The sequence below is a fragment of the Larus michahellis genome, chromosome 1 (assembly GCF_964199755.1).
Source record: "Larus michahellis chromosome 1, bLarMic1.1, whole genome shotgun sequence".
NCBI lineage: Eukaryota > Metazoa > Chordata > Aves > Charadriiformes > Laridae > Larus > Larus michahellis.
This window is the reverse complement of record NC_133896.1, coordinates 152,209,290-152,236,374: the sequence shown is the minus strand read 5'-3', so window position 1 is coordinate 152,236,374 and position 27,085 is coordinate 152,209,290. Positions and strand designations below refer to the sequence as shown.

The 27,085-nt window shown below is 41.2% G+C and overlaps 1 protein-coding gene and 1 non-coding gene across 3 annotated transcripts; both read left to right on the top strand.

Annotated features, from left to right (window-relative positions):
- The first annotated feature begins 1,169 nt into the window (after nucleotides 1–1,169).
- RNF149 (ring finger protein 149) lies at nucleotides 1,170–26,311 on the top strand. Of its 2 annotated transcripts, XM_074609308.1 has the most exons (9): nucleotides 1,265–1,878; nucleotides 9,619–9,869; nucleotides 13,401–13,469; nucleotides 16,359–16,441; nucleotides 16,920–17,016; nucleotides 17,544–17,573; nucleotides 19,760–19,955; nucleotides 20,329–22,414; nucleotides 25,697–26,311. In XM_074609308.1, exons 1-8 carry the CDS (start codon nucleotides 1,416–1,418, stop codon nucleotides 20,385–20,387), a joined length of 1,248 nt encoding a protein of 415 aa, XP_074465409.1. In that variant the 5' UTR covers nucleotides 1,265–1,415; the 3' UTR covers nucleotides 20,388–22,414; nucleotides 25,697–26,311. The 2 variants fall into 2 exon arrangements, with proteins under 2 accessions (XP_074465417.1, XP_074465409.1); XM_074609316.1 differs by lacking the exon at nucleotides 17,544–17,573 and having other exon boundaries at nucleotides 1,170–1,878.
- LOC141738154 (small nucleolar RNA SNORD89) lies at nucleotides 22,726–22,841 on the top strand. The gene has a single exon (XR_012585331.1). It is a non-coding gene; the product is annotated as a small nucleolar RNA SNORD89 (small nucleolar RNA).
- Nucleotides 26,312–27,085: the final 774 nt, after the last annotated feature.

The window sequence follows — 27,085 nt, the reverse complement described above, 5'->3', positions numbered from 1 at the left end:
ACTTGCCATCCTTCAACACGGCTCACCCTTTACCTGCCTCCACTCGGCCCACACCTCCATGTGCCGTCTCCCATCCAACATTCTCCTGCTCCTCTGTTGCTTTATCCTCTTTTTCCTATTTTTTTTTCTTCATTAACTCTAGTTTTTCTGTGTTCTTCCCTCAGCTTCCCGTTCCTTCTCCACAGCCCCTTCCACATTACTTTGTCTGCACAGTCTTGGCTGTCTCCTTGATTTTGCTGCTTTAATCTTGTTCTCACAATGCTCGGTGCCTTTGGAGAGAGTCCTAACACTGCTGGGTGCTTTGGGAGAATGCTAAAGAGTTACTTTAAAGAATACTTTGGATTTGAAATGTATTTATTTATTTATTTATTTATTTAACTATTTATCTATTTGAACAGAAATGGGAACGTGTTTGCCTTGGTGCCAGCACAGGGTAGGGCAGTTCTCCGAGCTCGTGACTTTTGTCTGATGCCACCTTGTGATGCACAAAGCATTCCAGGCTCTACTAGAGCCCGTTTGTGTCAGCAGCTGCAACACATAATCATGATTAGGAAGGAAAGGCCATTACCCAAGTTTGATGAGGTTGTTTGACGGCATAGGTTAATGAGGTGTGATCACACGACTCTTTACGACTTCTGAAGGGAAAATGGGTGTTTGAGACCATTCCAAAAAGGCTGGCAGCCGGGGAAAACCAGCGATCCATTCCAGAAGCTGGAAGAAGGTACAGATGTCTTGTATGAAAAAACAGGTAAGGTTTTAAACAGGTTGCCCAGGGAAGCTGTGGCTGCCCCATCCCTGGAGGTGTTCAAGGCCAGGCTGGATGGGGCTTTGAGCAGCCTGGTCTAGTGGGAGGTGTCCCTGCCCATGGCAGGGGGGTTGGAACTGGATGATCTTTAATGTCCCTTCCAACCCAAACCATTCTGTGATTCTATGATTTAAGAAGAGGTATGTAAAAAAAATTCTAATTAACGGAAAACAAATCCATAAAATTATCATGTTTATTCAGTACCTTTACCAATCGCATCAACACATTTCTCTCCATATTTTTTTTTGTTTGTTTTTGGACGCGTTCCTGACCCTTTTACCATTTCCCACCCCTTCCAACCCAGCTCCCCGCGGGGCGGGGCCGCCGGCGAGAGGGGGCGGGGAGAATCAGAGCCCCGCCCCCTTTCCCCTCCGCTGGGGCGGGGCCGCGCCTGCGCGCGCGGGCGGGCGGGGCGGGGCGGCCCGGCCTCCCCCTCGCCATTAGCCGCGGCGGCGGGCCGGCTCCGCCTGGGGCGGGCAGCGGGGCGGCCGCGGTGGCGGAGGGGGGGGTTTACCTGCGCGGCGCCGGGCAGAGCTGAGGCGCGGCGGCGCGGCCTCTTCCTCCTCCTCCCGCTCCCGTTGTCGGCGGGCCGCGTGGCGGCGGCGGGGCCATGGTGCGTCGCGCCCGGCTGGCGCTGGTGGCGGCGGCGCTGGTGGCGCTGGGGTGGCCGGTGGGCGAGGGGGCGCGGGCCCTGGAGTGGTACACGGCGTGGGTGAGCACGGCCTACGTGGAGCCCCTCAGCAACCGCACGGTGCGCGGCAACACGGAGAGCGGCCGCTACGGCGACAGCTCGCCCAAGGAGAGCGCCCAGGGCCTGGTGGGCATCCCCCGCGGCGCCTCCCCCCGCCACATGGAAGGCTGCGCCGCCGACACCGACTACGACGTGCCGCTGCCGCCCGGCGGCCGCGGGCCCTCGCCCGAGGGCGACCCGCCGCCCTGGATCGCCCTGGTGGCCCGCGGCGGCTGCACCTTCAAGGACAAGGTCACCAACGCGGCGCGGAAGCGGGCGGCCGCCGTGGTCATCTACAACGAAGCTCGCTTCGGCAACAGCACCGTCTCCATGTCCCACCTCGGTGGGTGAGCGGGGAAGGGGCTTGGGAGGTGTGGGGACCCGAAGGCGGGGGGGGCGGGGGGTGGCTTTGTCTGGCGCCGGTCCCCCTCGGTGGGGCGGGAGCGCGGCGAGGGATGGGGATGGCGGGAGCGGGGGGGAGGCAGAAATCCCCGTAAAAATGGTGCAAAGAGCCGGGTTTTTGTTTCCTCTTCCTTTTAAACCCCACTTGGTGAACGCAGGGACCGGTTTCTGCCTTCCGAGTCGCAGCCCGGGTGTCGGGGAGGAGATGCGGTGAAGGCACGGGGACGGGCGGCCGTGTGACAGGCTGCGGTCGGAAGCTTTGGGCGGGGGGGGTGGTGGGGGGAGGACAACGACACGGGGTTTATGGTTTCATTTAGAACTACCTTTTCCCTTTCTACCCCCCCCCGGCAGAACAGCTACAGCGGTGACAGGTAGGCCGTTTTCCGCAGGCTGTGGGGAAATGTGCCAGGTATCCCGAAGATGCCTTCTGGTGCTTGTGAAGCATGGCCGTAGCTGTTTGAAGGCAGCTTTTGGTACAGGTTTTGTTGTAATAGCTTCATCGTCCTCTCCTGCGCAGGTCTGTAAAGGCTGGGAGAAGAGGTGTAAGCATCAGGTAATTCTTAAAGGCTTGTGAATGCAGGAGGAGAACCGAAGCCTGGAGAGGATGTCGGCTTGGCTTGTCTGAGCGTGCCGATGGTCTGTAGCCTGCAGAAGGGACCTGTGATTTTTTACCGAGATAAGAACCGAGATGTTCTGCCGCTGCAGTTCCTGCTTGGGCTGTGACGCTGAAGTCTTGCTGGGTTTTTATGAGCATGACAACATCTACTGCTTAAATCGAAGACGGGGGGAGTCAGGGGGAACCTTCAAAACTCCGCTATAAAATCTGTTTGTAGACTTCGAGGAACTGGAAGGTCTTCAGAGGAGGATACTCCTCTGAAGCAAACTTAAGTAAAAAATGGTGCAAATGTGTTTCGCGTGTTCCTGGTACAATGAGTTTGTTAATGCCCAGGCTGTTGTTCTTGATCATGAGGAAGGGTAAGACCAGGGACTCGGTTGAAGTAGAACTGTAATGCATTTCTAAAGAAAACAAACTTACTTTCTTTAATATAGTGAGCTGAAAATCTCAGTTAGGGAGCTGTTGCTTCATAGCACGTATGATATATCAGGCGGAAAACAAGTCTCTCTTCTTGTAATACCAAGTGGCACCAACCTGGAGGTTGGAAGTGTGATTACTGTTCCTCTTAGTCTGTTGCCTGCTTGGGTAGATGAGCCTGACCCATCTCTTGCATTCATAATGCACTGTGAAAGCGGAGGTGGGATGCTAGGTGAGATGTACCTTTGATTTTGATCCCATGTGGCAATTAAGGTACTTTGGGTAATAATTCTTCTCTCCATACCAGCTGACAGATTTTTTTTTTTTTTTCTTTCTGTCACTCTGTATTGGTCAAACAGTACAAAATTTTTTTCTTCCTTGTGGAAATTTTCCCATGGTCCTTTCCATGCCCCCTCATAGCCTCTCATAAACATTGTTTGCTCCTTTGTGGAGTCTCTTCCTCCTTTTATCATCTTGCTTGTTTTATGAAATTTTTATGATTTTCTCTTTTCTGCTGTCATCTCTGTGCTGCAGAAGACCTTCTTGGGCTTATGCTCAGGTTTGGACTTGCTTGTATAGTTACATCTATGAGTGGTATAAAGAAAAGTGCTCCCTGACTGCTCGTTGGCTTTTTTCTTCTTTAACTGACAGAATGTTGCTGATAAAAGCTCTGCCTATGTAAAGGGTGTGATTTAGTATAGTATATATACAAGAATACATTCGTACTTATTTATATTAACTTTGTAAATGTAGGGGCGACCTCAGGGTGATTTGGATGGGGTAGGAATATAATAATATGTCACAACATAATCACTAGCTCTGCTGGGGTCACAAATCTTTGTTTCATGGATAGAACTTTTAGGCATGTAAATACTTAAATTTATCAGTGTACTTTGGTAATATAGGGAAGAATTAGAGTTTTAAATCTTGGTTTTTTTTAAGTGTGTGTGTGTGGGTGTCCGTGGAAGACAGGCAAGGAAGAACGTGGAAGGTAAAGCTGTATTTTATAGGATCTGTTTGCCATTCCTGTGAAGGGATTTGTGAACTGACACATGAGGAAACAAACCCTGTTTTTGTGAGGAAGAATAAAGACTCTGGGAAGTCTTCAGAGCTGTAACTAAGGAGTGGAGTTACATGCATAAGGAACATCCACTTAATGGATTTGCAATTAGTGGCACTGAAAATGATGTGAGATGGAGCAATGGTTATGGCTGATAGAGGTGCAGCTTGAATTACGTGAGGGTGATAAGTGGGTAACTTTTCTGATCTCAAAGTTTCATCTTTTCATTCTCCTTCTGAAAAACTTAGCCTTTGAACTTTCTGACATGTGCATGTGATGCGTGTGTGCGGTGCATGTGTGCTGTTGGTGGTGGTGGGGTTTTTTTGGTGTTTTTAGACATACTCCAATTTAAGTAAAAAGAGAGATTCTTGATTAGGCAAAGAAGTGATTTGCTTTAGCTGGTGTCAAATCATTTGATAAAGGACAAGTATTCCAAATGCTCTGCAGTTTAGTTATTTTTCATGGGTACCTTGTGAGCTTCGTGTGTACAGTGAGTAGGGAACAGGAATAGGAGAGCTGAGAGTTCGAATCTGTAGCCTTGCAGTCCTGTCCCTCCTTCCAAAAAAGGTGCTTCAAATATGACTCTGCTGTGTGTCTCACGTTTTTCAGGGCTTTGCTCTCTGCCCGAATTACGTTGTTCAAAATGCTGGATGACTTACTTCCCTTCTTGAGGGAAGAAATAGCAAAACAACTTCACATGTGTCTGAGGAGGTTTTTTCCAGTGGAAGATACTCATTTTACCCAAATGACTCAAGGAGTTGTACATCAGTTATTCAATCTGAAAAGTATAAACTCAAACGTTAGTTTTACAGGAATATAGGCATGGCAGGTAGTCTTAACGCTGTTCATTTTTGATAGTGGTGGTGAACTTAATATAATACAGAGGCTTCACATTTTTTCCAAAACCAAAATAAGTATTGTATGTAAATATTAGCTGGGAGTGGGTTGGAGAGGAGTTTGAAGAATCTGGAGAGGCAAGGTGTGGAGTATTGTGGAGAGCAGACTAAGGAGAGTTAGAGGCTCAGTGCTGGTTGAGAAATTAGGGGGAGGCAGGGGTATACTGTACTGGGAAGAAAAAAGGGTCTTCTGGTTCTGGGTTTTTTTATGTTATACTTCATGTTGGGCATCCAGCCATCTCTGAATCCCTTCTCAACCTAGGGTTTGGTGATCCTGATAAGAACATAAATTTGGTACCTTGAAGACTATGGAATAAAATATGATTGTGCTTGACACACAGGGGGAAGGGAGGAAGGAGGACTGGCTACAACAGTTTGAGATAGGTCTGGAGTGCAGCTTTTGTGTATGGCTTGTGGGTTTAAGGGAAGCTTGGGACTTGAGTGTATGACTTTGTGTAAAGAAAATGGTCAGCTTTGCCAGAATACACCCAACTAGTTCTTTCATTCACTGTCATGTGTTTTTTATGCAGGTATATTGAACAAAACAGATGTGAACGACTTTATACTCATGATTCTGTAAGTTCATGCCAGCTCCAGAGCAGCAGAGTTAGGGTTATTTTGGCATGTAGTTCAACTCTTTGCTACATTTCTTTCAGCACTGCTTAGGATTCTCAAGTGGTGCATAACTTCTGTATTACTGATGCTTTCTACTGAAAGGTTCTGGTACTGCTGAAAGGACAGAACTGACATCAGTGGCTTGCTTAACTCAGAGAGTGACTGTGTGATGTTGAGCTGCTATGTTGTTCTAAAGAAGCAGGAGTAACTTCAAAATGCTTATACCTATTTTATACGTAGGAGGGCATACATGTTAGAAACCCATATGGAAAGAGGAATGTATGCCAGTGTCGATTGCTTGACTACTTGAGTCTTCTGGATATGCATCCTCCTTCCTGGGGCAGGTGAAAACACAACACACACCAGGGATTCGGTGAGATGAGGTTGGAGTAGATGGTCGAGACAAAGCTTATTGTCAGATGGCTAGTGTACTGTTAAGCATTTGGTGAAGATCAGAGACATTTATTTGGACAAGGAGCTAAAAAGAACACCCAGTGTTAATTGTGACAATGTTAGTAGGGTGCCTATGCTTAAACAGATCTAAGGACTGACCTCAAACATTTGAGTACCAAGGTACTCAAACTCTGGGAGCTTTCTGGTGTTTCTCATGAGGACAAAAACTAGAGTGTGTCTGCAATTGGTTTCCGAATGATGGAAATGATCTTTGTTATCTGCAGACATGAATGGGAATAAAAGTGATAGTTTGGGATGCTGGGAATCAAGATCTATATCTGTGCTACTTTTTTTTTTTCTTTTCCTCATCGGGAGAGTGTTGGTTTCCTTTTTCAAGAGAAGACTAGCAATACTAGCAGTAAAATTGACCTTGGCACATTGTCAGGAAACATACCTTCATCTTCAGAGTTTCAAATTTGTCCTCCTTTCCAGGTATCCTAAGGATCTGCCAGCTCTCACTGCTTTATTTGGATGATAATGTTAAAACAAAAAAGCACATACCAAATTTCGAATCTATCTGATTCCACTGAAGCATCACTCAAACCTAGAAAAGAAAACAAGTTTACGCTAGGAGAGTAAAAATGTGGTTATTTACTGCAAAATTAGGAAGTTACAGAAAGGTAAAGCCGACAAAACATGCTCTCAGTAGTTATGTGTATGTGACACTTGGAGTTCTTTTGTAAGTGTGATTTGAGGTCTCCGAGTTGTGTTGCAGTTGAAGAAGCTGATGGAATGACTCAACAGCATTTCAGTCTCTGAATAATGTGTTTCAGAACAGAAGTCTAAAATTAGTGAGGAATGAGTTAAAGCCCTTAGTCTTACAGGCTGCTCAGGGCAACTGCTTCTCTGAGACTGCTCTTGTTCCTTTTGTAATAGTGGATCGCAATTTTTTTTTTCTTCTTCCCCTTCTTCTGTCTCATGACCTTCAAGGCTGTTGTGTTTGGTTGCATGTATTTTTAATGGCAGGTTCATCACCAAGTCTTTAAAACTGTTAAAATGCTTTTAATGGTCACTTATTTAAAAATGTATGGCGTGCTTGTGTTAGTTCTAAAACGAGAAGGTGTCACAGTGTCTAGCAGCCATTGCACAAAAGTATCCTGACTGCCATTTCAAGGAAATAACTGGCTGATAGTTGGACATGCTAGTGATAAAACCGAGAAAGGCATTACTGATTGTTGTGGGGTTTTTAAATACTTCTTTGTTAGAAATCATGCAGAGAACTAGAGAGCAGGATTAAACTGACTCAGATTTCAGGATTGAGAAGGAAACCTTTATTGATTGTAAAATCCAAGCTGCCTCTAATCTTGAAACTTTCTTTTCATCCCCAAGCCTGAATGAAACCACATATATCTTTCCAGCACTCCTGTAGTGTTCACTAGCCATCCGTAGGCACCCCTTTGTAACTCTTACAGTTGGTTAAGGACATAAGCCCTAATCTCATGATTCAGGTATGTTGATAACAGTTCTCAGCAATATGAGATAAATTCCTACCTTCTTACGTTCTTTTCTTGTTAACTCCTGGTGGTGTTGTGCAGGGTCAGAAAGCAAGGAGTGTTTCACACACTCTTTTCTACGAGATTCCCGAGTCTCTCTGGTAATGCTTTCATGCTGGTTTAGAGAGGACAATAATATTAATTAACCAATTTTTAGTGTGCTTGGACTTGTGGTATCATGTGGATCGGCACGTTGTTGGTGAGTAGGACTAATTGGCAGAGCCAAGTTGCTTGTGGGTTTGTCCTGTTGGTCTTAAGCTTCGCTGCTTCGTGTCTCCTAATGCACCCACCAGGCAGGGCAATACGTGCTGGGTGGGCACTGCTGACGAGCCGAGTGGACTGTCTGAGGGGAGGCGAGAGTTGAGCCTTTCCCCGGTAGCATCTTCTTTGTCTCTCTGCACCATCCTCAAAACTTGCAGAAAGGTAGCCCTGTTTGTGAAATCTCCTCTCTTGCTGGGCCTGGATCTGGCAGGCGGGTGTAATGGTTCTTACGGTAGGTGACCAGAAGTGGGATGGTTGCATAAGGTGAAGCTGAAAAAGGGTAACTGGCACTGAGACAGGAAGGTTATTCAACTAGTAACTGGAACCTTTAGTGTTTCATCCACAGCTGACTGTCTGCACCTTATGGAGGGAGGAGCTGCTATGTACAGAAATGAAGCTTCTGCATGTTCCCCTTGCCATGGTAGTGGAGTGACCAGGTTGATGACATGTCACAGCCAGAACCATACTCAGCTAAAGGAGTCTGTTTTAAATATTTCATGCAAAATAACTCTTTGTCTTAGTAGGCAGAGAGGTGGGTGAGTCCAGAACGCTGCTTTGAGTTTTGAAAATCCCCACTTGAGGTAATGTTATAAATTAGGCAACTGTTTCTGTTGACATAGCTTCTCAGTAGTGAATCTAACACAGCTGGGAGGCAAAAAGGCTTTAGGTCTTCAGTGGGAGGTCTTGTTGCAGGTAGGTAATCTTGTGAATCTAAAAAGGTAGCTGTGACATTACAGCTGTAGCTTTCCAGCTAGGAAAACCCCTCTCTTCTTTCTTCTACTTTCTCTCTGACTCAAGCTTAGTTTCACTTCTTGTCTTTTTCACTTTTTTCTTTCTCTCATTTTTTTGTAGGAATGCAAAGCAAGCTATAAAGCCATGACTTATCAAGGGTGTATAGCAGTGTTGGTACACACAAAGTAAGAACTATTCCAATAAACATAGCATAGACCAGTGAAAAAGTGACATTTGTTTGTAATTTATTTTGTAATACTTAGGTTAGATATTTCTGAGACAATACTGGAGATGCTTCTAGACAAAATGGAGTAAAAATCTAGTCGCAGAGGATCTGTGGTTTCTGCAAGTTGGTCTTGACAGTATCTTATCATTTTTGGTGCAGTACGGTGCTTAAAGTTTTTTTTGGAATTAGGTGCTTTTTCATGTGGATTGAGGGCTCTTGAGTTCTAATAGAATAGAAAAATCCTTTGGTTCCATGCTCCCAAAAGAGTCACAGAGTATTTCTTGACAAGTCCTTGTTGTGAAGTCTCATTACATTTTGAATATTTAGTATTGAGGAGTCTTTAGGTATTTCAATGTTTAATATAATTCAATATTAAATATCTGAATCTTTTTCCTTTTTGTTCACTTTTCCGATGTAATTGTGCTACGAATTCAGATTCAAACTTAATTGAATGTGTCTCTCTCTGTGGTATTCACGTACTGTTTCCAGCTGCAGCTAAAATACCCACACTAACAAATGAAAGACCAGCTGTGCCGGACTTGCATGTTAGAACTCACGCAACTTCAAGATGAGATGTGTATAACTTGCCTGTTTTGTGTGGGTTTGGTTTTTTTTTTCCTTTCCACGGCGTCCACATCCCACCTCACTCTGTGGAATGAGGAGTATGGGCCCTTGAACAATAAAGGTGCATCTGCTGAAGTTTGTCTTGTGTTTGAGAGTTTCGTAAAGTAAATAGAGGGTTCTTTACTAGTAAACTTCATATCAAGTCTGCTATGCCTGAAAAAAACTCTGAGGTTTTCCTATAACTTTGCTCACTTATCTTAACTGAAGAGGCCCCAATTACACTCAAGCCAGAATGCCTAAATTTTTACTGTGGTGACTGACTTTTTTTTCTTTTTCCCTCTCTAACAGGAACAGGAAATACAGTGGTGATAATGGTTGGCTATCCAAAAGGAATAGAGATATTGGAGCCAGTACGAAGAGGGATTCCAGTAAAAATGACTATTGTTGTTGGCACGCGACACGTGCAGGAATATATTAGTGGTCAGTCGGTTGTGTTTGTGGCCATCGCCTTCATCACCATGATGATTATATCACTTGCTTGGCTCATATTTTACTATATACAACGTTTCCTGTATACAGGGTCACAGTTTGGAAGCCAGGTAATTGGAGATGATGATGCTTTGGAGTCTTTACCATCTTCTCATGTCAAATCGGTTGCCTAACTTTGCTTGTTTATTGAAGCACTCTTGAAGATCTGTGCCTTCTTGCTACTTTATTATCTGTGAATGTTACTCAGTAATGGTTAGTGAGGCTAATGAGCAGTGTGCTAATTGGTATCACAAGTTTGGCTAGTAGTAATTACTAGATACTTATATGAAGTAGTAGGAAATATATATAGCCACTTGTCAACAACTGAGTAAAGGCAGCTTCTTGTGTGATTTGTCACCTAACTTAACTTCCTTCCTTTTGACATTAAAAATAATTTTCCTTCTTCAGTAATTTTTGTTCTGAAAGTACTAATTTCCCTAACCAGATCTTTTTTTTCTAATGGAGAGGTACTGTGGTAATATGCTTTTTTCCTCAAGACCCACAAGTAATTAGGGCTAAAACTTTCATTTAAAATTTTGCTTTAAAAAACCTGCTTTTGATACTTGTAATCCTACTACTCCACTGTAGAATACTGAATGGCAGCAGACTAGAAGGAGCATGTGTGGTGTGATTCAGCTGTTTTGGACTACCTGAAGTACTGAGAGTGGTGGGAGTACTGGGAAGATCAGGAAGGAATAACTTTGCTCCTTAATTTGCCCCTTCCAAATCCCTGTTCTTCTTTGATATGTTAAAAAAAAGTCAGCTTTATTTTTTTTTCCCCTGAGGGGAAGTACTTCATAGAATAATTTAGGTTGGAAGGGACATCTGGAGGCTATCTAGTTCAAACCCCTGCACTCAAGATAGCAGCTTACATGGAGTTGTTGAGGACCTAGTCCAGCTGAGCTTTTAAAATATCTTAGGATGGTGCTTCCCTGTGCTTTTCAGCTCTTAAAAATAGGTTAAGTTTCTTTCATGGCATAGTGGTTTAGCCCCAGCTGGTAGCTAACCACCATGCAGCCGCTTGCTCACTCAGTGCCCCCTGGTGGGATGGGGGAAAGAATCAGAAGAGTAAAAGTGAGAAAAATTGTGGGTTGAGGTAAAGGCATTTTAATAGGTAGAGCAAAAGCTGCGCACACAAGCAAAGCAAACCAAGGAATTAATTCCCTGCTTCCCATGGGCAGGCAGGTGTTCAGCCATCCCCAGGAAAGAGATACATGCATAACAGTTACTTGGGAAGACAAATGCCATCACTCCAAATGTCCCCCCCTTCTTTCTTCTTCCCCAACCTTTATATATTGAGTGTGACATCAGATGGCATGGAATATCCCTTTGTTCAGTTGGGATCAGCTGTCCTGGCTGTGTTCCCTCCGACTTCTTGTGCACCCCCAGCCTGCTTGCTGGTGAGGTGGGCCGAGGAGGAAAAAAGGCCTTGACTCTGGGTAAGCACTGCTCAGCAGTAACAAAAACATCCCTGTATTATCAACACTGTTTCCAGCATAAATCCAAAACACAGCCCCATATTAGCTACTACCAAGAAAATTAATTCTACCCCAGCCAAAACTAGCACACACGGTCATGAGCAGTTCTACCACAGTTCTCTACTAACAGTGAAAGAGAAAATTGCACTTGTTTTTCTTTGCAAGCAGTTCTCTCATTTTTTTTTTTATGCTCAGTTCAGGAAAAAAAAAGTTTCAAATGACTGCTTATCACGTGGACTTCCCCTGCCTTCTGTTTAAACATGTAGATTCTACGTTTGAGGGGGGAGGGAAGGGAATTTTTGTTTGCCTTCAGGAGTCTGAGCTCTGATTAGGACTTAAGGACTCTTCTAGGAAAACAATTTCTCTTTTCAGTAACAAGATAACACATGGGACTTTTGTATCGGTTAAACTTGCCAGTCTGCTTGAAATGTTGGTTCCCTAGAATCTTATTTTTACTAAGCTTTAAGTCTCAGAACTTACGTTCTGAGAATACTTTCAAAAAAACAGAACTTTGGAGAAGGATTTATAGAAAAAGGGGTGTGTTTCTATATTGTAACGGTTGAGAAGAAAGTTGCTTCTTCCTGTTATGTTGGCATTAGGATAGTTAATGCTAAGAGAAATTCAAATTCTTTGTAAGTAGTTTTAAGATGGTTTTTAGGTTGAATGTGATGTTTCCCAGAAGTATGCACCACAAACTCTTAACAGATTTTGTGATTGGGTTTGTCGTCTAAGTGCTTCTTAAATGAAATTGTGTAGCATTGAAGGTTATACCACTTTTCTCAATTCTCCTTTTGAAATGGCCAATGAAAACAAAAAATGATAAAACTATTCAAAGTTTGAAAATGTTGTGAATATCTTGGTCAAGAAATATCATTAGGTGTCTTAAAAGAATTTTGGAAACAAAAAGCCACTTTTCTAGCCCAAATGTTATTTTGCTTGGCGTATTGACTCCAGTATAATTAAAACTCGGGAGTTAAGTATGCCGTGCTTCACAGCAAGTTACTGTGCGCAGCTGGTAATAGAAGGTGAAGATGGGTATGATAAGATTTATTCTAACATCAGTTTAGCGGTAAATCTTTGGAAGACCTCCTTGATATTGAAGATTAAAGGACTGTGCAGACAACCCTGAGCTGATCAGAAGGTGGAATAGACTGCTGCTGGTTGTCCGTTTGTTTCTGAGAGAACTTTCAGACTAATTCTTTCTAACACTGTAAAAAAATAATAATAAAAAAAAAAATCCCCATTGTCAATACTATAAGTTTGTAAAATGCTGTGAGTCGCTGTAATTACCATTACAGAGAAAAGCTGCCATTGCGTTTTTTCTGGATTCCTTTATGGTATTTTATCAGTGAGGGCTGCTGCTAGGCAGATCAACATCTGTTAATTGGGAGTGCTTAGTTTCTCAGTTTCCAGCAGTAGCTAGCACTTTGTCTTGGAATACAGTACTGCTTTCTTTTCTTGCTTCCCTCTCTAAGCATAATTAGGACTGATACTGTATAGAAGTCCAGTATGGTGTCTCATGTCTGTTAAGCCTTTCTTGTCATCTCCTTTGCATAATGTGTCCTTTCAGTGCAAAGCTTTGTATAATGTGCCGAGACAGTGCCGAACTGAGGGGAGGCATTAATAGCTACAAGCAGCCTTTTGACCTGGTGGCCAGCTGTAGGCTGCTCGGCAGGATTCCACCTTCTCTCAAGCTTGTGCAAAACCTACCGTGTGCTTGCTCATGGGCTTGCCTGACTAGAAGGTCTGGTTATATGGCTGTCGTTTCAGCTCTGATGCCTCTAAAGCCAAAATTAGTGTCAATTTACCTGTGCAGGATGGCCCTTAATGCAAGCAGTTATGGTACGAGGCTACGTATGTCAGCTTGGGCCATGTAGTTCTGTACTAGTTGAGTTTGTTGTAAGAGCGCTACACTTATAGCTAATACTTGCTACTGCATCCGAAGAATACCAGACTTGCAGTTCTTCAACATCTGATGGATTCATGTAAATGAATTAGCTAGCCAGAAATGAATCTTTAAATGCATTCAGAAGATTTACTAATCCACACGGAAAGTATTTAAAAGATTTGAATTGTAACTCTTCAAACTAACTTCTGCACTAATACTTAAAATCTTTATTCAAGGGACATAGGAAAGAAACCAAGAAAGCAATCAGCCAGCTTCAGCTGCATACTGTGAAACGTGGAGAAAAGGTAATTCAGTGGCTCTGGTTATTGCTGTATGATTTAAAACCTGTTATAATGTCTTTATAGAATTTAAACTAAAATTCTCACAATGTAATTGCAGTGGGGCTCTTACAGTTTTAGGCTCGTTTTAGCAGCTTTGCTTAGAAGGCCAAGTTTAAAATTGAAGAGTCAAATTTGAACTACTTATGAAATGTGAGGCTGTTTTGTTGCAAGTAATACCTGGTTGAACAGAATGTTGCAGGAGACTACAGGGCTGATATTGTAAGGATGAGGAAACACTAACAACCTTATCAGCACTTGAAAACATCAACAAGCGGATTGCAAAATACTTCCTAGGACCTATTGATTGCACAGTTCTTACAGCTGATGTAATGTTTTGTTTTCTTAAAAGAACATTCATCTTTTTATTGATCAGAAGGCCTTAGAAATCTAAAAAGCTTTGAAAAATGAAACACTTGTTTCATCTGTTGACATACAAAACATTAAGGAACTGTATAGACTTAATTGAAGCATAAATTTTTTAGGAGTACATTTCTATGTATTAAAACAAATCTATTCTAAAAATTAAACAGCTTTCAAAAAGTTAGCTTTGACAGCATACGGCCTAAGCTCATAGCTGTATTAGAATAACTGAAGTAGGAAAAGCCAAGGTTTTGAAAGAAAATATTATTTTAGTTGGAGTTTCAGGCAGCTCTGATCCTAGATGCTGAATTAGTTTATGACTAGACTTCTGCTACTACATAGACGTTTTTCTCACCCTTATTTGCCTTATTTGATTACTTTTTACTTAAGGACTTACTTGCTTAGAGATGAAAAACAAGGATTTTTTTTTTTTATTCTTGACTAAAACTAAGGTGATAAAGAACATTTTTGAGTAAGAACTTTAAAAGCTGTGGTTCAACAGGACCTCTTCAGCTAGATCACATGCTCCAGAGAATATGTCCTTCACTTAGTAAATCAGTTTTGAAATGAAAAAAACTCAACTGTCTTTGAACTTGCCTCTTTTCCTCTTATGCATTCAGCATGTTTAAGTAGCATTTTAGGAGTATTTGCTACTTTTAATTATATTCTAAATTTCATCAAAGTAATCTGTTTCAAGCTGTGAACAGAAGGATGTTCATACATCTGTTCATACAGTGGTGAGATCGGAGATCAAGAAAGATGGAATTGAACCAAAACTTGTGTAAAACAGTATCAAAGCGTAACCTCAGCATAGGAAGAAATGGATGTAAAAGGGCCATGATGAAACCTATGGTGAGAACCACGAGGAAGCTTTTAACTGCTTTTTAAGTTGATGTTGAGTAAACCTCTAACAAGGATTTGTATTATAAGTTTTTGCAGTGTAGCAAGTGGTTTGCTTCCTATCAATAATATACCCTTGACTAAAATAAAATGGGGGAAGTTAATTAAGTTGTTATGTAGTATGCTGGTTGTAACTGTGAATGCCATGTTAATTAATCAAAGTAGAATGAGATTAGATTAAAATATCTCTATTAAAATAGAGGTTTTCTACTTGGTAAATCACGTCTTCTAATTTATGTAGCTTAATGATGCAGAGGTACTCTCATGAACTAATGTAAATTTATCTGGAAATACAGTCCCGTCTACTCTGTAAATGTGCATCTTTTTCTTTAAATATTTCCTTTCAGCCATTATGACTAAAACAGTGTATTTCTTTTATTGTGACACAGTACGCTCTTTTGTTATCACTTTACTTGGGTTTGAGGTATTTAACTAAAAATGGGTCAATATTTTAAAAGTGTATTTCCTATTATGTAGATCTTTCCTGAGAAGCTTATGGGATTATTGTAAAATGGACACTCATTTGTATGTGCTACATATGGTATGCTTGGACTTTACCTCTTGTACAGAACAAAAAAATATTTGTTATAGAATAAATACTTGTCTTAACTTTGCTTACGTGAAAAAACAGTCTTAAATTGATTTACTTGGGAATTTAAGGCATCAATTATGCATACTGATAGCATGCGAAGGAGGGTAAAACTTGCCTTTAACTTGAAAGTTTACTTGCAATATTAATTCATTTGAGCGTTTGTGATAATGAAATTCAAGTGCTTCAGTAAGCAGTAAAATACAAAGTACTTATTTTGTGGGGGATGAAAGGGAAGAAGCTGGCCCACTGTCTGTTCTTCTAATAGTTACATTTTATACAACCCAATTAACATTGAATTATTTCTCTTGTATTTGGAGATATCCATCATATTTGCATTGCAACTATAAGCATGGCTTCAAGAAGGCAGTAAGATCTGTTAGGAAAAATATTTTAACCCTTGGAAAGAAATAAATTGAGGTGGGGAAATACTGTGTTTTGACTGTCTCCCTGGTGTGAGCTTGGAGAGAAGTTTTAAACACAAACTCAAATGGCATACTTCAGTTCTTTTCTAGCTACCAAGGGATATCTGCTAGGATATAGTAGAAAAAAAAGGAAAAAAAAGTTGGAAAGAAGCTTGCAGTATTCAATCCCAGAATCTCGTCCTGCTTAAGCACTTGCAAGTCCTTGTGACCATCAGTTAAGAATGAGATCGTGCGCTTTCATCTAAGCTGACATCTTTTAAGATTTCTTTGTTTTGTAGTTACTTCAAATTGAAATTTTAATTTGCTCCCGTGAACAAAGCCAATGTTTGAGACTTAAAAAATTACTTCGGGTACCATGTATCACTATTTAAATTAGAAAATCTGAGTTTGTCTGCTTTTAATGTTTGGTATTACTTGTTTGAATCACCTCTTGGTGGAAGCTTGAATTAAATGAGGAAGATGGTTTTTATTTGCTAAACCTTCTTGTACATTTTACATACTGTGAAGCTAGCTATTACACAAGGCTTGTTCTGTAATGAAATATGGATGTAATGCATTTAAATGTGTTGTCATCTTTAGGGTTTAGATGTTGATGTGGAAAACTGTGCTGTGTGCATTGAGAACTATAAACTGAAAGACACGGTTCGAATTCTGCCATGCAAGTAAGTTGCCGTAATTATTCTTCCTTCTTTAGCGTGTTTTCCCTAAGAAACGTGTGATGACCTTTCTGGAAACTCTTCTGAAACTCTGTTGGCAGAACTGAAGCTTGTTTGTATCCCCTGTTAAATGTTGGAGGGCACTGGGAGATCACGTAGCACTTCATATCTGTGTGGGGATAAAGGAGCAACGGGGAGAAGTATAGGAGTGAAGCAGAGCTTTCTTAATATTAAGTTAGAACTGTATACTGTTGAACTGGTAGCTGTGTGGTGTCCTTGTGGTTAGTGACATACCTTATTTCAGAAAGCTAGCATGAAAGAAGATCCTTCCAGAGCTATGTCTGTCCTAGTAAATCAAGCAGTACCTAACTGTCAAGGTTATGAAGGAATGGGTTTATTTTTTTATTGTAGTAATTTGCACATCATTTGAAGGAAAGGTGTGTGACCTTCATGATAAGTTCTAAAGGGCGTTTCTTTTCCTTAGGCACATCTTCCATAGAACGTGCATTGACCCTTGGCTTTTGGACCACCGAACTTGTCCAATGTGTAAACTAGACGTTATCAAAGCTTTGGGATACTGGGTATGTTGCACACTTGCTTTAATCTTCCAGGTAGAAATACAGTGCAGGAGGCAAGACTTCATGTAGCTGTTCAGAATGAGAACAGTTGTTACTTGATGAGGCTGAAGAAGCTGGGCAAAGATGCAAGGGTAGAGTGAGAACCAGAAAAATAAGGGAATCTTATGGGTAAGAGCTTAAACAGTGTATCAACCAGCTTATGAATCCTCTGTGTACTCTTCTGTGATAACCAATTTTTTCTGTTTCCAGCTGATGATAGTAAGGAAATTGAAGCAGAGGTGCAATTTGCCCAAGCTGCAAAAACATAACTTAATTCAGTAGATTTAGAGTATATATTTGATCTTGTTGAGAACTGCGATTCAAAGGAAGAAACTATAGGTCTTTTTTTAATCTTAAGTGTTTGTGTACTTCCACATATGCTCTCAGTGTTTTATCCCTGTAAGCAAGCCAGTACTTAGAACCTTCCTAAAGACATTCACCAGAGATTGGTTAAGTAGAGAAAATGATGTGCTCTCATTTCTTTCTGACAGCACCAGAAAAGAGAGATGAAGACACATGCGGTAGGTTACTTGGTCACTGTTGATAAATAGTCTTGAGTTCCACTAAAATGCCATAGGCATGAATGTACTTCTCTTCTACCGATGTACCAGAGATCTTTGGAAAATAGGGGTGCTCCTTGGTTTCAGGGACCTTCCTTTCATAGACTAGGTCTGCATTTTGAACTAGCTTTCCTCTTATTTCATGTCAGAGACTTACCAGACCTATGGAAGATTTTTATGAATTTTTTTGGTTTTGTCAAAGGTGACAATACTCTTGCTATGTGATATATATATATATATATATACCAGATTGTGGTGCTTCTGTGTATTAAGTCAGACATTACCCAAGAATTGCAATCTTTTTATCATGTGAAATAGCTATTATTACTGTAATATTGTTATGCTAGCTTATTTTTTGCGCACTTCCAATTTTTTGGAGTTGATGTAACTTGTGTTACGTGCAAAAGGATATATCCTTTTGTATACGGTCTGAAAACTGAAATGCTAGAACCTTCAAAACACTTCTATTCCCTGAGCTCATGCTGTTGCAGAGGATACTGATGCCAAGCGTAACCAGGAGGAGTAATACCTCCTCTGCTTGTGAGGCGAAATGAATGTTGGAAAGCAGGTTGAATGGGATTATATTAAATACAGAAGCCCAGTTCTTTTTTCTGATGGAATGGGAGAAATGTGTCTTGCTCATGCATCAATCATTCAAGTACTACTGAAGCTGCTAATGTGGGAAATCATTCAGTGGTGTGTGTTTGTTTTTTTTTTTTTTCTGGCTTAGTTTGCAGCCTGATCCAGGTTGCCCAATTTAGTTTGTAGAGTGATTGTGTGAATTTTTTACTGATGTAAGAGGAGAAAAAGCGTGAAGAGCAGGGCAGCTTCTTTGAGCAGTGTGCTTGCTGAGTGACATAACTGCAGACAAGAACGTGCAGCTGTATTACAGAAATCTACTAAACCTTCTGCAAAGAGGCTGAAGGCTCAGTTCAGTTCTATGGAAAACATGCTTCAGATGCATCAATATTTTTCAAGGCTTGAAGTAGAAAGGAGTCCTATTACCTGGCTTTTGTTTTGTAAAGAGTTTTTCAGTGATGGTCTAGTTCTGCATTATGCTGTTTCTTCCAGGAAAAACAACTGCAGTTCAGCATGTCTGACTGTCACTAGAGCGTTGTTGAATCTTGTAGTTTCAGTGCTTATTTAACTGCCTAAGTTTTGGAAACCAAGATCACTAATGCCCCCTGCCCACACATGTAGAGATTAATATCACATGTGTCTTAACTTGCATTCAATTGTAGCAGTTCTATAGCTTATTAATATTCAGTACATTTTGAAATATGCTGCTTTGGTGCTAGAGAAAGAATCGGCTTAGAATTTCTTAAGATGGGCCTTTGCTAATTGTTTGAGGAGGGGAAAAATACTCATTATGAAGCCTACAAAATAGCTACTTGTACCACAGTATACTTGCTCATGTATAAATAATGTCAGGATATCAATGGCAATGGCTTAGTGAAGGTAGTCTGTTTAATTTTAGGAACAGAATTGTGCATGTAGGACTTCAAATTAACTTTCAGGATGGATCAAAAATAGCTCATGCTATACAATAGGTGACATAAATTCCTTTGCCTGTGCTGCAGGTGGTGTGTTCCTGCAAAGTGACAAGCCAGCATATTTGCGTTTTTGGAACAGACTTAAAGTTGGGCTGGAGATAGAGGAGGAGGGAAGTTTGTTCTCATGTCAAATATTTGCTCACCCAAGTTAAAAAAAAAAAAAAAGTCTAAGCTTGCCCAACTACTATCATGAAAAAAACAGAGGCTTCCACAAACTCATAAAGGATCAATAGATTTGCTCAGTTGAAGGCTCTGTATGTGCTGAGCCTGCTCTTAATCAGCCTGCAACAATACTGTTGCTGCTGAAATATTCCATCCATCCAAAAGGCTGGCTGGGTTCACTCCTCCTGTTGCTGCTCTTGGCTTTGGGGTGGCTTTGAAAAAGCGGCTTTTCTTTTGCTTGGCTCTGTTTCTGTGCAGTCAGACAAGAACATTGAAAGCAGGCACTGCTCAACACTGTACCCATGAGCACACATATAATAGGCAAAAAAAGGTCTTCTTTCCAATAAGGTGAGGTTACAAACTGGTAACATGGAGGAATGTTGATGCCTAATGGTAGACAAAAGTGTCAATTAAATATATTTAATTTTGAAGGGGGACCCTGAAGATGTACTTGAAGTTCCAATACCTGAATCAATAAGTGGCAGTGTTTCAGTCGGAAGTCTGAGTATTGCTTTACAGGATGATGACAGAAATGAAGTAAGCGAATTGTCAGCTTCTTCCACTAATGAATCTGTATTGCAATGTACCAGTTTAAAAGAGGACGCAGGTGAAACCACAGCATTACTTGGTGAGTAATGACTTAGTTTGTCACTTGACAATCCTTTACGCCATTCGAGGCATTAGAAGAAGCCATTCTTTGTAGTGTTAGTATTGCACTGCAGAGCAGACTGAGTGGTGTGACTTAATTCTGATATTCAGAAAATACAAACAGTTAGATTTTGAGAGAATTCTGTTGAGCTGGAGAAAATTGGTCTTGAGGGGGGAGAAAAAAAAAGGATATAAACAGCATTTTAGGAGGATTATTTACACAGAAAAATCTTGAGAACCCTAAGTATATATAAATATTAATTTTGTTGCCAGAGTTTGGATTAATGTAATGGATAAAATGTATTAAAATGGTAAATCAACAAGCAATTCTTCTTCTAATTCCTGGCTTCTAGATGTGGATGTCAGTAATAACCGTCATGGAGAACATCTATCTAATGGAAATTCCCACTGAACTGCTTCATGGAAGATACCTTGAATAGACTGTTGAAGAATTATTATTTTTTATTTAATTAGTATGGACTTTTGTCTAGTTAATGGAAAAAAATAACAATGTAAATTATTTTACCTTTCAAACTTTTCTAGCTGGTGTTCCAAAAGGGCTAATAACTAAGAATTTTGTATACAGGAGGATTTTATAAAATCTCCTCTGGATGTCTCATCCTAAAAAAAAGATGCAATAACCCTTTTTCTGTAAGCATTGTTACAATGTCATTGTGTTCCAGAGGGCTGTAACAAAGATGAAGACTAGGCAGTGAAAACAATGTAGAAGGTCTAACGGATAAATATTTTGGGTGCACTATTTACATTCAGTATGTACACATGGAGAACACTTACAAGACTACAACTATTAAAATGTTCTGAAAGTTCTGATCTGTTGTAAGTGGAGGTGGATATTCTTAGAAAAGACGTAATCTAACCTTGAAGGAATCAAATGACTTCACGGATATGTTGCATATCCTTTCGTGTGATGGAAAAAAATTGCTAGTTGCAACTTTCCTTACATGTAACAAATACTAATTTGATCTTGTAATGTGTTCTACTCGGAGTGGATGCTGAGAGAAACGGAGACTTTCTCCATTTTGCGCGCTTTTATACTGAATTTGGCAGTAATAGGTTGTGCTGGGTGGTCTTCACGTGCTGAGCATGTAGACTTATTTAGGTATATGCACACTGGTAACCTCTTTCAATCTTCAACTCAGTAGAACAGAGGTAAAGGGCTAATTATGGCTAAAATATATTTATTAGTCTATTTATAAGAATTTACTTAATTCCTTCTTACTCCTGCTCCCATCCTGTCCCACTTCGTTATGTACAAATTGAAACTGTTTCTTAGGATCTACAAAACTTGATTTTGTTTTGTTTTTTTCTTTTCCTTTGCGTAGAGATGCTGGAATTCTTCCCTTGGATATTCCACACTAGGAGTTTTGACTGTGTTTGCTGTTAGCTTTTATTCCTTTCTTTTAGATTAGCAGTATTGTGCCTTATAGCAAAACACTTAAGAAACCTGAAGCATCTGAGAGTAAATATAAACCCTGGCATCTCCCATTATGACCTCTTATCCAAATATTTATATATTGTAAGTGGTATAAGGAATTGCTAAACTGTTTTGTAAAGAAATATGTATATTTAAAACACTACTTATTAAGAGTGTTAAGTGAATTGTTTAGGATTTTAGCGTTGTGATGTTATAAATAATATGCTACATTCCTCAATTTTCTTTTGTAAAGCTGTTATTACAGGTTGCTTAAAACAGTGTCTTTTACTAGACATTTGTTTTAGAGTGCATTTTGTTTTTAAAATGTATATTTGGAATGTTTTTAAGAAAATATGCAATTCTTTTTCTAACTTATATTGAGCTTCAATAGAAGCAATAACTTTTTAATTTTAGAATGAATGTTCCAGAAATGACAGAGGTTTCAGCTGGGGAAATATAATCTGAACTTCTACTTTGCAGAGCAGATGTTTCACCCTAAATTTCCTTCAAAGTATTCCTGTTAATGCCTACTTTAAAGAAAAATAAATCTGCCTCTTCCCTGTAGGAGTGTAACTTTTAGGTTTACTGGGAAATTGTCAGGTTGTCGTTCTGATGTCACCAGCAGGTGCAAGTTTTTGTGATGCCTTTATCTTACAAGAAGCACATGAGAATGGAATATGACTGACCGACCATCTCCAAAACTGAACAAATAAAGAAACAACCCACAACTAAACCAAACAATGCATAGGGACGCTTATATCTCCAAAAGAAGCTTGTCAACACTTCCAGAACTGCCTTTTTAACTGTCTCTTCAATATTAAGATCTAAGTCTTCTCCCTCTTCCTTAACACAAAACTGAACATTGATGTAGTAAATGTTGAGAGGGTTTAAACTCTAGCTCACGGAGGAACCAAAAGGCGTTATCGAGAGAAGTCTTGTCAGTCTGTGGATTGTGTCTTACTGATACCTGCAGCGCAATATTCATGCTGGAGGGGAGAAATGTGGTAAGTACTTCAGCTTTTATGTAATACCTATAAAACCAAAAGCTGCTCTTAAGAATCAAAGCTGAAATCTGGCAGAAAGCTGGAAGAAAAGCTAAAGAACCTGCAAATTGAAAAGTGTGCTTATAAAACCTGAAGTGTAAGTAATACTGCTGACTTGGAAAAATATCAGAGTATGGAGATTCCTGGAGTATGTTTCTCATGTTGGCACTATGCCAGTTCCGTTTCAGCCTTTCACAAGCATAGTTAGAGTCAAATTGGTTTGCACGTAGTTCATCTTCGATATAGTTAGGTCTCGTAAGGCCAGCTGTGCTGCTGAGGAATGATGACAATAAAAGGCCGAATTGCAGTGCCTCCAGCAAGCAGTTTGCTCTCCTTGGAAGCACGATGACAAAAATCTCCTGAAGCGAATCGTTAGTCTGACCTCAGTCAAAAAGCTGACCCGCATTAGCAAAAAGGGGTAGGTTAGAAAGTACAGGACGGGAAAGAGACAATCTGCAGAGCTTAAAACAGTAGCAAGGGAGGATTAGAAACGTGAAGCTTGTCACCTACTGTTATAACTCAAATAGATTACTTCTTGAGTAAATGGCTGTAAGCGGCCCTAGGTAAATACAGGTTCTCAGATTTTGCTGATCTGGATCAAACTGGTATTGGAGCAAACTGGTATTTCAAGTTTCTCGCACTTTAACTACCGAAAGTTTACGTGAAGGTCAGAACTAATGAGTCTTTCCCTGCTATGAATGTTTTTGCTGGATAGGTCCCTTGTGACTCCCTTCCCTACCCTGTGGAGAATCCCTAATCTGCCTCTTCTGCTTAGGCTATGGCCTGCCTAACGTGGGGGCTGATGATAGATGTGTTGGAGGTTCCTTCTGCACCTCTCCCCCCCCCCCCCAATCTTTTTCTGGTCCTAGCTATACATTTTTCATAAAACATGCAGGAACTTGTCTGAGACCTCTGTCTCTCTGTCAGATTTTGCTGAAATCAGGCAGAGGACTTCTTAGTAGAGGCATTCGTGTGGCATGATTATACAAAGCTAGAGCATGGTGCCCAGACGAAGCAGACAGCCCCCCCAATGGAGATGCTGAATAAATCAGTTGGGGAAAATCCCTAGCCAGGACCAGGGGATGTTGTTATTGTAGAATGAGTTTTGTTAGTATCATGTCCGTTGGTATGGCTTCCTTAGTTCTGGTGTTGCTGTTAGGGAGAAAATTTGTAAAGTCCAAGTGGTTTGTGGGTTTTTTATTTTTAACTAAGGAGCTATGAACATTTCAAAATGCACTAGTGTTTAAAGTGAGACTGGAAGCCCTCTTTATTCAGAAATCTCAGTTTATTAATAATAGTCTATAAATGCCAAATTACAGAATAAATGTGATAGTAAATAACTGTTTAAACTAACTTCAGCTTTCAGACTTGATAGCAATCAATGAACCAACGACATTTCAGATCTAAACGCACCTTATTATTAATTATGTGCAGTACCAATTTAACTAGAAAGTTTGGATTTTCTCTTACTAACTACCCCTAGGCTGAATTCTTCTTTGGCTCTGAGCAATGCTTGGAGGAGCTCCTTTGCATGTCCCAGGGAAGTTTGATTAGATAGCTGTAACGCCTTCCCCCTGCCCCTCGCGTATGTGAATGTAGTCTGGTAACCTGTTGCCAGTAATCAGTGCTGGATTCTGGAGGTGTGCCAGAGGAGTAGTAGGATAATTTAACTACAGTGAGAATGCTTTTAATCCATGCCGACTTCATAAATTGGGCACTGGTATATTCTTGCCAAAGCTGGGCTGTTACGCTTTGGGAATTCCGGTCCTGTGCCAGGGTGTACCTGGCACGGAGAAACACTGTTGTCAAACACGCAAGCACTTTGTCGAACATGCAGAGACTTTATTTTTTTTATCACTTGATAAAGTAGTGGTTGTCCTGGTTTTCTGCCCTGCCTGCTAAGCTTTCTCTAAGGCTAGCCAGTAGTAGCTGTGCAGGGGGGAGCTCGGCATGTGCGTAGCGATGGTCACCCCGCTGCCTGTGCCCTGTGGCTCAGAGGGTGTCTGAGGCAGAGGCAGCATCCATGCTTGCAGGTCGTGATGAGCTCGATCAGCAGTGAAAGGTGTTCGTTTTGCATTATGATGGCAATGGATAGGACACAACAGGCCAGGCTGATTATTTAGCTGCCCCATGAAAGCACATTTCTCCTGTCTAGGCAAGCCTAGACGCGCAGCTGCTGTTAGCAATGCCAGCTGTGCTTTGAAGTATACACCAGCAGGTTAAGAATGGCATTCTGAATTTGTGGAATATTTCTTCAGTTGTTGCCACAACGTGTAATAAAACCATGTCTTTGTTACGCATCAACATCCCAAGTGTTGGGAGAACTGGGAACTCCTGCTCAACAGAGACTTTAGCACCCTGAACTGAGCCTGTGATGATGGATGTGATGGTTAGGTGGGTGTTTGGGGGTTTTGTTTGCTTTTTGGGAGGGGTGGGGTTTTTTTTTTGTTGTTGTTGGGTTTTTTTGTCTTTTTGGGGTTCTTCTTGAGTGGAGAGGTTGCATGTATAGTTTTCATTGGTTTGATTTTCAGCACTTGGCATTGAATGCAGTGTTTCTGTGCTGGATGAAGATACTGAGGTCAATAAGGATGTACTGTCCCTGCAGCTGTACAAGGAGAGGTGGAACTGAAATCTGGTAGAGGAGTCAGCTGGCAGTATCTCGTGGGGTTAACCTGGAGGGAATGGAGTTCTTGTTTGCTGCTGGGTGAATCAAATTGTGTTGGCAGCTTGACAAGAGACGGTTGTCTTCTGTATGTCTCCCTTCAGCCACCGGGCTGGGTGAGACTTCGCACAATGGCTTGGACCCATTTCATAGCTTGCTGTTACAAGAAGAGATAGAGTGGTCCTTTCTGGTTTTCCTCTTCTGCTCTATTTACTTTGCTCTGTCTCACATTCAGATTAAGAGTATGTGATGAACTAATTTAGCGTAAGTGGCAGAAAATTAAGTCTTATCAAAGCTGTGTTTTGACAAGCCAGGAAACTAAATATCCTTACTGTGCAATTAACTGAGTTTGAGAGCTGGGCGAAGGGACTGAGGAGCTGGGGTAGAAGAGGGAAGAGCAAGATTCTCCCCTTGGGTAAACTGAAGAGATGCAGATGATAGGGTGAATTACAATTACTGAAATGGAAGATGGCATCAGCTTTTTTTTATATATATCTTTTTAACCTGAACGGCTGTAAAAATTGTACATGTCTTCTGTCCTTGGAACTGATCTTTACTAGATGTGTTCTTTTCTCTCGTAGGTGATACGTGAAGATTTGGGAATTGGAATTGTAGATTAAACATGCACAAATCAAGCTGAAGGCTTTTGTTTTTGTTCAGTATGAGTCCTGATCTCTCTCCTCGGATATCCTGCTGTATTGCAAAACTTGATTTGAGAAAGTTTTAAAAGTAGAATGTCACTATAATTGCATGTGTTTGTGTGAAGAATGCATTGCCTGGAAAATGTCCGCTATACTTCCATTGGACCTGAAGCTACTTTTCACCATCTGAAACACGGTAATGATACTGCATTTTCAAATGAGCATATTCTACTTAATTCAGAAGAGCAAAATAGTTTGAGTTTCCATCATTCTGTTAGTCTGAAGCTTAAGTCCAAAACTTTGAGGCCAATTACTGTAAACACAACTGCAGAGAACCATTTGAACTTGCTAGTCTGTCAACAACTACTCACCATTGACTGTCTGCTATGGTAACTTTCTCCTAACTTGGTTCCATCGTTTGGATTAAGCCCTGGGCTATGTCTTTTCCATTGTGTATGTACAACTGTAAGAATGTCAAGTTATGCATTGTTGTTGTAACTTAATGGCTAAAAGCTCAAATTCAATAATAAATTATACAGACCTTTTAAAAAGCAATGTCTGAGAAGCCTGAGGGGTTTGTTTCCTTTGCTAACGTAAAGGGATCTGAGACACTCAAGTAGCCCAGCACAAAACAAGCTTAACTTTCTGCTTAAAAAAAAAAAAGCAAGCTTAACTTCCTGCATGTTGTAGAGTTTTCTCAACATAGCCAGTACCTAGATGCCCACCCACCTGCCCTCACTCCCTCTCCTCAATAGGACAGGGGAGGAAAATAAGATAGGAAAAACTCGTGGGTCAAGATCAACAGTTACCATCATTCAAAAACAGAGTAGAAGAGTGAGAAACAAGGACAAAACTAAACCCACCTTTCTTTCCCCTTAGTCTTCCTAGCCTCACCTTTACTCCTGCCTCTTCTACCTCTCCCTTCCCTGGGATGGGTGGCAGGGGCGGGGGAAGGAGGGCTGGGGTCAGTGCAAAACATCTGCTCTCTGCTGTTCCTTCCTCACACTGTTCCCCTGCTCCAGGGGGGGGGTCCCTGTCATGGGCTGCAGTTCTTAAAGAACTGTTCCAGTCGGGATCCTTTCCGTGGGGTACATGGAGCTATCACAGAGGTGCCACCAGCCCAGCTGAGGGGCTCACCTGTGACAGCTTGTGTGGGCTGGGTCTGGCACAGGGCAGCCCCAGCCTTGCCTCAGAGGCCACCCTGCAGCCCCCCACTACCACAGCCTTGCCACGAAAACCCAATGTACAAGGGAATGTGGCAATCTTCCCTCCTAACAAGCAAACACGGCAGAAGCATGCAGCACATTCAGTAACAAGTTTGAATGTTTT

Bases quoted from the DNA above. Each gene is read 5' to 3' on its own strand.
- RNF149 (XM_074609308.1), top strand. From the start codon at position 1,416: ATGGTGCGTCGCGCCCGGCTGGCGCTGGTGGCGGCGGCGCTGGTGGCG. The intron at 1,879-9,618 runs GTGGGTGAGCGG...CCTCTCTAACAG, and splicing joins CGTCTCCATGTCCCACCTCG to GAACAGGAAATACAGTGGTG. The intron at 19,956-20,328 runs GTGAGTAATGAC...CCTGGCTTCTAG, and splicing joins TGAAACCACAGCATTACTTG to ATGTGGATGTCAGTAATAAC.